The sequence below is a fragment of the Lissotriton helveticus genome, chromosome 6 (genome assembly GCF_964261635.1).
Source record: "Lissotriton helveticus chromosome 6, aLisHel1.1, whole genome shotgun sequence".
Taxonomy (NCBI): domain Eukaryota; kingdom Metazoa; phylum Chordata; class Amphibia; order Caudata; family Salamandridae; genus Lissotriton; species Lissotriton helveticus.
In genome coordinates, this window is record NC_136067.1 from 383,539,734 (window position 1) to 383,552,483 (window position 12,750).

At 44.3% G+C, this 12,750-nt stretch overlaps 1 protein-coding gene across 2 annotated transcripts in view; it reads left to right on the plus strand.

Annotated features, from left to right (window-relative positions):
* Nucleotides 1-12,750, plus strand: part of ITGB1BP1 (integrin subunit beta 1 binding protein 1) — a 381,224-nt gene that overhangs the window by 118,481 nt on the left and 249,993 nt on the right. For both annotated transcript variants that reach the window (XM_078647826.1, XM_078647827.1), the window contains one exon: nucleotides 8,616-8,694. In XM_078647826.1, coding sequence (XP_078503952.1) covers nucleotides 8,616-8,694 — 79 coding nt within the window. The remainder of the gene's footprint in view (nucleotides 1-8,615; nucleotides 8,695-12,750) is intronic.

The following is a 12,750-nucleotide window of genomic DNA, read 5'->3' on the forward strand; positions in this document are numbered from 1 at the left end:
AACTATTCCAAGGTCCCCACACTCTACGCCACTTCTGGGGACGGCCCCGGGCCAAGTAGACCGTTTTTTCCCTGAACATACACCTGTCCATGTTTTCCTTCCATACTTCGACTGTAGGAGGCCTCTGGGACCCCCACAACTGAGCAATATCGCGCTTGGCAATCATGGCCCCCAGGGTCGCCCACTGAGTCTGGGCTACAATATAATCCGAGGGTTCCCAGACGTTTAATAAGCAGCGCCTGGCCTCCGGTAAGAGAGCAACACCCGGCCTCCGGTAAGAGAGCAACACCCGTCACTTCCTTCATTACCTCATGAACCCCTCTCCAAAAAACAGCAACTTCATGGCTTTCCCAAATAATATGGAGGAATGTACCCACCTGGCCACATCCCCGTTTGCACAGACCCTCCTCAGAAAAGCCCATTCGAACTAGACGGGGGCCTGTGACGTAAATCCTGTGGAGGATCTTAAGCTGTACCAGTCGGAGTCGAGCTGGAATCGCGACCGCCTTGGGAGAGGAGATCGCAGACTGCCAGTCCTCGTCATCCAACTCAAGGCCGTCAAGGGTCCACAAGTCCCGAAGATGCAGCAGAAAGTCTGACCTATTGTTCATTAATTTTTTGTAGACAAGGGAGATAGTACTGTCAGGCACATGACCGTCCAACAATCTATCCTCAAGCGGGGACAACTCCGGAATTACCTCCCCCACTGGGAAAACTGACCTCAAGGCATGTCGAACTTGAACATAGCGGAAGTACTCTGTGTCACCCAATTCAAACTCCGTCTTTAACATCTCAAACGATTTCACCTGGCCCTTAACCTAGAGACCTCCCACCTTACTAATACCAATGAGGTCCCACTTATCGAACCCCTTGGTCTTCCACAATTTACCAAGCTTATCCGAGCCAAAAAGCTGGGTCACTAGAGTCAAGCGATCTTTCCATCCCATCGAACTAGTTGCGTCATGCCATATACGTACAGCCGTCTTAGTAGGCGCCGACAGAACCCTAACCACCGATTTTGAATACAGCGCCCTGTAGTAATTACCCCCAGGCAATAGCCATCTATCCATAGCAAAAGTGGGGTTCAATTCAGGACCATACATACCATGATTAATAGCCCCCAATTGAGACGCCCAATAATAACGTTTGATGTCAGGGAGGGCAATACCCCCGTCATACCATGGGAGCGACAGTTTGGCAAGTGCAATACGAGGTCTACCGTCCCATATCAACTTCCTTTGAAGACCCTCAACTGCACGGAAATAGCTAGCAGGAACTAAGTCAAGAGTGTTCTAGAGAGCATAAAGAAAGCGAGGCAGGGACATCATTTTAAAGAGGGCCGCACGACCAAGCGGCGAAAGCGGAAGCTTACACCAACCCGCGACGTCCTGCTTCAATCTAGTTAAGGGTGGGAGAAGATTCTGTTCATACCGAATTGCAGGGTCCAATGAGACATAAATACCGAGGTATTTACACCCCTCCTGTGTCACCTGAATGGGACAATTACGTGGAAGAAGAGGAACGTCCCCAGAAAGAACGTATAAGTAGGATTTCGTCCAATTAATAATCAGGCCCGAGTTCCTACACACACAAAACTATCAATGACTTCCGGGGTGAGGTCAGATACAGTAAGATGTCATCTGCATAAAGCGAGATGCGATCTTCAAACTCAGAGGACCACCGAATACCCTTCATCGAGGGCTCCCATCGGATCCATGCAGCAAGGGGCTCGAGGGCTAGGGCAAACAGGAGTGGCGACAAGGGACAACCCTGACGAGTGCCTCTCCCAAGACCAAACGGAATAGAGACCCGACCGTTCACAACAATCTGCGCAAGGGGGTCCTCCTAGAGAAGCCGCACCCAGCCAATGAAACCGGGTCCAAACCCAAACTTAGCCAACGCGGCCCATAAATATGGCCATTCCACGGTATCAAAAGCCATCGTGGCATCCAACGATGCCAAGATGGCCGGCTCACGCAACGTCGCAGCTCTCGCGAGAACATCATGCAGACGCCTAAGATTCAAGGCAGTGTTTCTATGTGGGATAAAACCTGATTGATCCGGATGTATCAACTCGCTAATAACGGTGATCAATCGGTTAGCCAGTAATTTTGCGAGGATCTTAGGTTCAGCATTCAAGAGAGATATCGGCCGGTACGATGCACACCTATCCCTTGGTTTCCCCGCCTTATGAATCACCAAAATGGTCGCAAGACGCTGATCACGGGGGAGAGAACCGCACTCACGAGACTCCAAAAACATATCTCTTAAATAGGGAGCCATCTTGTCAGGCCGCAACTTGTAAAGTTCAATAGGCAGAACGCAGGTAGCGAATAGCAAGAGCCACCTGGTCTGCGGTTATTGCTGCGTCCATTTGTTTCCTATCAATATCAGAAAGGCGCGGTAAAGCAATATCACGCAACAGTAAATGTGAGTCATCCTCCGGCCTATCCGACACGGAGGAGTACACTATCTGGAAGTGATCCACAAAACACTGAACGATCTCTTCAGGATCGGTGACCAGAGCACCACTCGCCGTCTCAATCACAGGCACCACACGGCTAGCCCTATCCTTCTTATCCAGCCACGCTATCAATTTGCCTGCTTTATCTCCCACATCATATAGACGTCCCTGTTGTTCTCTACTCATGGCCTTAGCCGCATCAGTAACCAACGCCCTGTATTCCAACTGTTTTAGTCGCAGAACATGTGTCTTAACACGGGTAACCTCCTGTTCTAAGCCAAGCTCAAGGTCCGCTATCTCTGCCTCAATCCTGACCACCTCCTCATCCCTCCGTTTCTTAACGCCTGCGATTAACGACAGGGCCTGGCCCCTAAGGACGGGTTTAAAAGCCTCCCAAAGCGACACCGCAGAGGAAACAGAACCCTCGTTTTCTAGAAAATAGTGGTCAAGAGATTTTACTAGGTCAGCACGAGTTTTAGGTTTCCGGAGATACCAGGGGTTAATCGGGGCTACCCGTCCCTCGGTCCCGGAATTCAACTCGATTCGAAGCCATAGCGGAGAGTGATCAGAAATTCCCCGAGCCAAATGTTTAACCTCAGTGATAGAAAGTGCCTGTGGAGCAGGCACCAAAACATAATCGATCCTCGAAAGGCTACCGTGAGCGCCCGAATGAAACGTGTACTGCCGCTGAGCGGGGTGTAACAATCTCCAGCAATCTACCAATCCCAGAGTATCAATAAAATCGTGGAGCCAGTTCTGTGTCCCCTTAAGATCCCTAGGTGGATGTCGATCAATCATACCAGAAACCACAGCGTTAAAATCACCACCCAATAGCAATGACCCCTCGGGGAGAGCGAGGATAACCCGCCCCAAGTCCGCAAAAGTGGTTGACTGCAGGCCAGGGGGGACATACACAGAAACCAGGGAAAGGGTCCGGCCCTCCCACCTACCCGTAGTAGCGGCATAGCGCCCTCTATCATCGAGGACCGTAGCGTCGATCTCAAGCGGGAGAGAATTCTTAATAAGGATACCAACCCCCCTGGAACCAGAGGAGAAACCAGCATGGGCGACCAAACGATACCCCTTCCTATTCATAGCAAGACAAGTATTACCCATCAAGTGCGTCTCCTGAAGAAGGACCACATCGGGGGAGAGACGTTTCAACAATTGCAGTACTACCCCACGTTTTATCCTATCCCCCAACCAATTCACATTCCAGCTCATCAGTTTCAACCCCCTACCCCCCATCCCGAAAGAAAGAGAAGATCCAACCGGGATAAGAATCCAGCACCTCGATCAGAAGGTCTAATAATACTTTGCCTTGCGAAAAAACAAACACACACCCCAACAAAACCCCCCATCCCCCCCAACATCCCGTTACAAACCCTGCACCCCTGCGTAAGACTAGGAAGCCACCCCAACTTGCAGTGTGCCTGTCGCCCCCACAACTAACTGAGCTACAAAAAGTTTATCAAAGGAGGAGAGAGACCTACCAGTAGCCCCGCAACCCCCCCGAATGTCACATCAAATCACATAACATAATTAGCGAACCACAGCTAGAGGCCCACTAGAGACCCCAGAAACTAGACAATGGGTGCCTATTCCTGATCCATCAATCCGCCTTCCGCCCCGCCAGACTGTTCCTCCTGTGCACGCTGGTTCGGCAGAGCGTCTAGCCAATCGGCCACCACCTCCGGTTGATCGCAAAAATAAGTCCGCTCCGCATGTTCGATCCTCAACTTGGCTGGAAAAAGCATAGCGTACTTGAGGCCTATGTCACGCAGTCTTCTCTTTACCCCTAGGAAACCGAGTCTCTGCTTCTGGACCGATTGGGTAAAGTCCGGGTAGAAGCTGATGGTAGTGTTCTCAAATTTCATAGGTCCACCCATCCGTGAGGCCTGCAGGATAGCGTCTCTATCACGGAAATTAAAAATCCTCGCGATTATAGGCCGCGATGGGGCACCCACCTTTGGTTTACCGCCCGGAACTCCATGGGTCCTCTCGACCGTAAAGAACTTACTGAGTCCCTTAGGTGCAAGATGGCTTACAATGAGATCTTCGACGTAGAGGTCAGCTGCTGCATCCTCCGACTTCTCCGGCACCCCGATGATACGGACATTATTCCGCCTAGCCCTTCCTTCAAAATCCTCCAGACGACGCGTAAAAAGGTAATTGGAGGCTCTCAAGTTGCTAACCTCCGTCTGCAGGTCAGCGACGTCACCCGTCAGACTGGAAGTCTTAATGTCCAACGACTTGACTTTCTCGTTCGTCTTTGTCAAGTCCGTACGAATCAGGTTGACATCTATCGCCACAGTATCAAGCTTGTGGGCGAGAGTCTCCATTTGTTGCCCAAGGGAGGATTTGATCCCATCGATAGCAGCCATTACGTCCTGCAGGGTCAGCTCAGTGACCGAAGTAGGTGGATCTCTCGTGTCCTCCAGTGACCTACTCGGTCCGCTGGGAGATCCCTTCGCCTGGGCATAGCGATCCATGATGTTAGTCTGGGTATAGCCACCCCGCCGAGTGGTCCTAGATTTTTGCCTTTCCCCCTCCAGTTTCCCCGCCATTACGGGATGTAGAACGATTTGGAGCGGTTAGACCAAGTGAGAAGATGGCGGCCCCTGGGAATCTCGAGCGGAGGCCCGGCTTCAGCCAGAGGGCACAGGCCAAGTGTCCTCCCAAGGCTGGCAATCAGTGAAAAGGCACACTCGAGTGCAACGCAAGATAAAAGCCCTCGGCACGGGGGGTCGATCCAAGTCGCAGTTCTCTCTGGAAGAGAAATCGAAAGTGAAAGTCAGCCGGACCGGTTGTCCCTGCCCCTTCAGGCCGATGTTATTCAACTACAGCTCGGGCACCATGCCAACTCCACAGCCGGGCATCACGGAAGCGTAGGCCGCAATCTTCTGATCACCGCAACACCGGTACCCGGGGTCCGATCCGGAATCCGAGTGTAGGTTTCGCCTCACACGTGGTTCATCTTCACGAAGACATCAAGGAGGGACAGGATAAACGACAGGATAGATGCGGGAGGTTACGAGGGTCTCGGGAGCCCTGTGCTTACGCGGCCATCTTGGTTGCGCACGAAGCTCCTCCCCCTGGTTGATGAAGAATGTCTTTTTGTATAGTAGAAGGTCAGGGGTCTTAGGGGGTGCCAGAATTTACCTTGCTTCTTAATTCTGCAAGTCAATCTAAGGGAATGTTTTGAAAGGTAGAGAGTGTTGCCGAGTTGGTAAATTGCTGATGTGATTTCCAGTCCTGTGCACTAGGAGTGATGGAATTCTGAATAGCTTTTATTTTGTTCACGAAGAAGGCATTCAGATTGTCACATAAGGCCTGGGAATGAGTGATGGCCAGTGTGACCCAGTCGAGATTAGAAAGTTCTTTAACTATCTTAAAAATGTCTTTGGATTTATTTTCAGAACTAAGAACTCTGTTCGTATAGAAGGCTTTTTTTGCCTCCAAGATGGCTCGGTAAGAGCTATTTCATATGTTTTCCTTTCTGCGGGAGAATAGCTTCTCCGCCATTTCCGTTCCGCCTGGCGAGAATTAAGCTTTACCGATTTTAACTCTACGGTAAACCATTTAGAGGCCTCGTGCCGCCTCATACCTCTCTCTTTCCTTTGTAGATGGGCATGAATCTCACTTGCTCTTAATTGCCAGTTGTTGATAGCTGTCTCCAACTCGTCAACATTATTTGTTCTAGGCGGAAGTGTGGATTTCAGTTTTTTTTTTTAATATATCAATTCTGGAGCACTCTCACATTACTAACGCAGACAAATAGAAAAACATTTTCCTGCTTGCGATCTTCATCCACGTACTCATGAAGTCGGTCTTGGTGTGGTGCAACCATCGCAAACGTGAGAGTGCATGAAGTTTGACTCATTCATATCGGCAGGGGAGGTCTAATTATACAGCAGAGATGACTAAATTATACAGAAACAAAATACAAATTATGCAGCATTATAACGTGGCACAATTTTAATAGTATTACTTAATTTTTTCATATAAACAAGTTAACACTGTCTAGGCAAAGGTTTGCCTCATTAGTTCCTGATTACCACCCAAATATAGTAATAAGCAACTTAAAAGTCACCATTCAATATTTACCTAGGGCTGTCCATTGCTTGGCAACACTTGTTGCTGTGTCTTTTCAGTAACTCCTGATTCATTTGAGCTAGAAACAAACTATACAGCAGAATTATGTGGAAAATTCGACTAGTCCATCGTTATGCAAAAAACCCTGAGGCTGCAGACTCGCCTGATTCCACTTGCCTTGCCTATACTCAAAGACAAAATCCATGAATAAGAAATGAGGGACAAGATAGAGGATTATTTTACAATAAATGTGGATTCAGATACATGGCTGGCAAAATCCAGGGGCATGTTCAAGGCAGGAAGTAATAAAGGCAAGGCGCTCTCAATTAGACAACACCAAGGATATATGTGTTCACTAAGAAAATACATATTTTTTGGGGGGTTTAAAAGCCATAGAATAACAATAATGGTAATAGAAAACACTACTAAGAGAAATGTCTAAAATCAGAATTGACTTTGTAGTACAGAAAAATCTGAGTAAGCCCTGCTGCAAATGAAGCAAAAGCTTTATGAAGAAAGTAATAAAGCTGATTGAAGTCTTGCTGCAAGGCTAAGACGGACGGAAGCTAACTTTGGTGTACCCAATATTAGATTTCCAGATAGGTCTTCAACTAAGACTGAAGTAGGAAAACAACTCATTCTTATACTATCATACCAAACTACGCCTAGGCCCCAGTGCCCACAACAACAAAAAATCACCAAATCTTTACAGATTATACATCAACCCACATCACCATTTAACACAAAGAACATTAAACACAAAGAAAATTTAGAACAAGAAATTACAATAGAGGAAGTAGAAAAAGTCATTAACAATCTAGCAGCAGAACCCTAGGGTCCTACGGCCTTATAAATGCCTGTTATAGAAAGTTTACCTCGCTGGTGGCCTATCATTCAACTGAGCTGTTCGACTCATTTTACAAATCAGGTAAAGTAACCTATAGTATGAGTGAAGCAGATATTGTATTAATCCACAGGACAGGCAAGCCAAAACAAAAGAAAAATGTGCCTCATGCTGCCTCACTTCTTTACCTGATACAGGTTTAAATATTTTTATGTAGATTCTTGCTAACAAACGTGAGGGATTTGAGCCCATCCTAATAGACCTGGATCGGTTGGGCTTTATCTGCGGCTGCCAAACCTTTTGATAACATATGCAGACTCTTGCACTTAATAGAAATAGCATAATCCCTGCCAGTAGGGTTTGTGAATCTCCATGAATATATCAGGCCACCAACTTGCAACATGCTTAGAAATTAGATAATCCCAGTAGACGTACATGCAGTCATGTTAATTCCACGGTACAGATTCTTCCCTATTGGCTTTATATGTGCTTCCCTTTCACAACTGCAAAAAACTATTGTTTCTTCAAACCCAATAACTTTTTTTCTTCAGAACTTTCAGTGTGACCTCTGGAGATGCTTGATTTTAATCTTGTTGGCAATAGATGGTTAGGGGTTACAAGCTAGAGGATCTCTTTCAGAAACAATTAGGCACAAAAGACATTTGTTATTTTTGAAAAAGCTTTACAATTGTGCCTGCAATTTATGTCCATTAAGTGGGATTTAAAAAAATATACTTTTGGCAGATGTTATTCAAACTATTCTGGATTGTCCCATTAGTTGCCAGTTTGCTATGTAGAAATTTGATAATGGAACACAGCTCTTTCTCTTCATCTGACTTGCTTACTCATAGAGTAGTGCAAATTATCAAACAGTATTTAAATGTAAAACAATTGTGCAGGATAATTGGGTATTTTGCTGGTGGCCATTCAATGTGTGCTCTACTATCTATTATCTCAGTATTGTACCTAACTTTATAGATTAACAAACCCATTTTTAGGGCACAGAATAATCAGGAACCACTCATCCTTGTCAATGGGTTTATTGGGTTAAACAAAATGGTGCTGTTTGTAGTTTTTATTTCATTCTAATAGTTCTCAAACTAAATTGGTTGAAATATCCTTAGGGGTCATAGTTGTATGTATTTTAGGTGCACAGAAATGTCTTAATTGTTTCTCATTCTAAATCATTTTGTATTTTAATTTCTAATGTAGTCTGTGGACTCCAGTCTTGGGGGCCTTTCCAGATCCAGCACTGTGGCTAGCCTAGACACAGACTCCACTAAAAGTTCAGGTAAGTAACTTTGCCACAATTTGATTGTCATAATGTATCATTGTTCCTTTTGTTTAAAATACAGTTGAATGAATATACACATTGGTGATGTGGAGCAAACACTTGTTTTGCATCCTGTTCTCTATGAGAGTACAGTAGGATCAGTGTTTTAAAGCCACATATTTTGACTCTGTAATTCTGATCAGAAGCACCCCAAAAAACTCCTACTTATAGCTGCCAGTCAGCATAGAAATATCAAGAATGTAACCTAATTAATCTCTGATGAAATAGGAGGAGATAAAGATTTATATCCTATTCAAATATGTACATTTGTCTGGCACAAATCAATAATGTCTGATTTTAAGACCTCCATATATCTGACTATCGATCTGTTTACCTCGCAGACTCTATAATAGCTTCCTTGATTAATTACCTTTGAAAATCAATTACGGGAACCCCACTAATTACAGCAACTACCATCCTTTAGCATGCCTTTCACTTCTGCACAAAAGCATTGAGTTACTGTACATTGGCATGCCATTAAAATAGTAATCATGAGATCACCATATAGGTAAATATAAACTAAGCAACATTCATCTTATTGAAAAAAGATGTGCGTCTCCTAATCTGTCTTGAAATTGTTATTGTTGCTTTTCATTTACATGGAGTGACTCTACCACACTGTGGTCTTACTATGTTGTTGCCCTATCGGATAGTTGCACACTGGTCCTGCCTCCATTGTGCAAGTATGGCTACAAGCTGAGGCTTGTATGCCCAATTGCAAGACTGTGAGAGTGAAATATAACCTTTTGAGGTTTATATGTGCGTGAACTTCGGAGGGGTGCTCCAAAAATATTGAGTGGCACCACGCAAAGACTTGGTAATGTCAAGATGAGTTTGAGGGGTATACATTTACATATTTCTGTGCTTATACCCTGGCAAGTAAAAGTTGGGTGAAAGGTAGATTATGATTGTAACTGGGGGCCTGATTTGGATCTCGGAGGACGGGTTAATCCGCCACAATGGTGTCGGATAGCCCGTCCGCCGAAATATAAATCACATAGAAGATAATAGAATTTATTTTTCAGCAGAAAGGATATCTGTCACAGTTGTTATGGAGTAACCCGTCCACCAAGATAAAAATCAGTTTGCTGTGTTATCATGCAAGCTTTATTTTAGTTTTTGATTAGATATTCCACTGCCAAGAATCCTAACCTCTTAAATAATTTCAGGGGTGTTCATTAAGAATTTTGGATTACCTGGCCTTGTATGTTTGTTTGCCTGGCATTCTGGAACCTTTTCCATAGTAGGTTTTTGCCTAAAGGGGTTTAATGCTGTTTACACTCAAACAAAAAACATAAACAATTTGGGAGGCAAAATAGGTAGAAACGGAGAGCTGCGAAAGAATAAAAAAGTAGGCAGGAGGGCTCATGGATCCAGAGTTACTTTAGGAGAAAATTTAGCAAACGGAGGTAGCCAATTTAAGTCTCTCAAAACCTGGATGATGTAGCTGAATTTCTTCTTGATTGCAGAAAGTCCAGCACTGGAGAGAGCAGCTTTGATTGGGGTGAGAGTATTGAGGAACCCCAGCCAGTGTGAATGCCAAAGTCCAGGATGGATTAGAGAGATTTTCATTTAATGAAGGAGTACGGTCTGGCTGACTTTCCCTGAGCAAATACTTGAAGAAAGTCGGCAAATTGTGCTAATGTGTTGATGAGAAATGACAAGATATGGTGTTATTGGTAAAATACAAAGATATTATAGTGGTTTAAAGGGTGGTGGGTAAACTGTGCAGCTTGAGCTCATAGAGAAGTGCATGCTCAATTTTATTTTTAAACTTGGATGTGGTGATGATGAACTCTGTTTTTTAGGGATTGTGCTTGAGAAAATTCCCAGACATGCCCTGCTGCAGTTTAATGATGCAGGCATAAAAGATGAAGATATCTTTATGGAGGGCATTTTCAGATTCACCTGTTTGTCATTTACATACTCGGGGATGTCAGAAGTATACTTATTGGCTAGAGCTACAGAGTAAACTGTGCTGGTGTCAATATGGAGAAACAAGGTGATGGATGGAATTCTTGAATTGACCTCAGTCATTGGCAATTGCTCAGGACGCATCCAAATCCATTGTTTTCTACGCAGTATGCCACCTCAGTTTGGACCCAGCCATATGCAAATCAGTCTTGACCCTGATCCTCATGGGAACAGTCCAGTCCGAACTGCTAGACCAGGTCCTCCCTGAACCAAAACACAAGCAACCCAGGCCTGTTTTCGCCCTAATTATGGTTGCCTTAGCCTGGTATATCTGGGATCCAGAGGAACAGTGAGCCCGAGACCCAAATCTGGGCATAACCGGCACGGCTAGGGTGTCCAACGCATAAAGAACAAGGTGATGGATAGAATGCTTGAATTAATCTTAGCCACTGGCAATCATTTGGGCCACATCTCAATCCATCGTTTTTCACCCACCATACCACCTCAGTATATGGAGCTTTGAAACACACCACACACCATTGTTGATTTGTTCGAATTAAGTTTGCCCATGTTCATCAGCTGGCCACAGTGGGGTAGGAAAGACCAGAACCAGCTCAGGACATGTTTGCAGAAGCCCATTCCAGCACAGCTAACAGCATGTGTTAATCAAAAAGATTGAATGCTGTTGAAGGGTCAAGCAAAATGAGTGAGCATGAGTTGTTCTCATCCAGAATGCAGTTCATCATTGGCAATCAGTAGGATGCCAGTGTACATGCTAAAGTGAGAATAACACCTAGATTAGTATTTAACAAGAAAGCAGTTGTCATGATCTTGAATACTTTCTCAAGCAGGTAAGTTAGATAATGGTCTACGGTTGGCTAATATGCTAGTATCAAAGTTAGGCTCTTTAATAAAAGGGGTTTGCCGTATTTTAAGAAAATTTGGAAAAGTACTTGGTTTCTTCTAAGAGGTGATAAATAGTTTTGATATCTTCAGAGAGAATGTCTTGGAAGTAGTTAGTGCGTTTGAGTTGTTTTCTTATAATCAATACATTTTATTTGGTAATAGAATCTAAAGAGAGAGGTGTTTGCTGGTGCTGGTGACTATTTTTCACTATTGAATCAATTCAATGCATTTTTTTGTCCTTGATGGACTTAATTTTGTCAATTAAAAAGGGAAGAATTAATTTCCTCTTGAAAATAAAGATTTGGTGGCAGACAATAGTTTGTTTGAATATATTTAAATAGAGCACCCATGGACCTAGGAGAGGCTCTTGGGTGGAATTTGTTTTGTTGCAAGTCAGGATGGCCAGATTGTATTTCCTTCTCTGGGCTTTGGGCACGGCAAGAATAAGCAATAGCAATTTAAGGCTGTACCTGGCTGTACCTGGACTTCCGTATAACCTTGGTACCATGATTGGCTCAGTCTAAGTCTGATATTAATAATAATGGGGCGACCCGGTGTCCCTCAGAACCTGGGTACTAATGTTAAACAAAAACAATTGGTTCTGTCGACAGAACCAATTGTTTTTGTTTAACAGTCTAAGTTTGAAGCATTTTATTTTGAAAGGAGTAATCAGCAAATGAGTTGATAATTGTGTTGTATTTTATAGGATGATGTTGTTGAGCTTATGAGGAAATAGATCTTGTATATTGAGATCCATTTTTAGTCCTGATTTTGCAAGGTGAAGGAATGGCGATAGGGATGAGAACGGGGAGCGTGTTTGGGCCAATCACATCCAAATGGCTGTACACATTTTATTGTTGAGGTTTCAACAATAATGAGGATGAGCATTGGTGCAGATTGTGTAGTTTAATGAGGTTGGCAAGGGTACAGTAGGGTTTGAATGAAGAATTCTCCCAGTCATTGTTCACATTTCCCATTAATATGTTTCTTGATGAAACCATTTGGTTGAGTATATTATGCTGGCAACTGATAAATTAATTTGTTATTTCAATTTAGGTGGATTGTAAAGGATATATATGTGGTGTGGAGAATAGGCAACGAGATTGCTACTTAGTAATGAACCGTATGAACTAAATCACCTCAACATGAATTTCAATGTTTGTCATCCGGTTTTAGGTGCTCCTAATTTTGGGC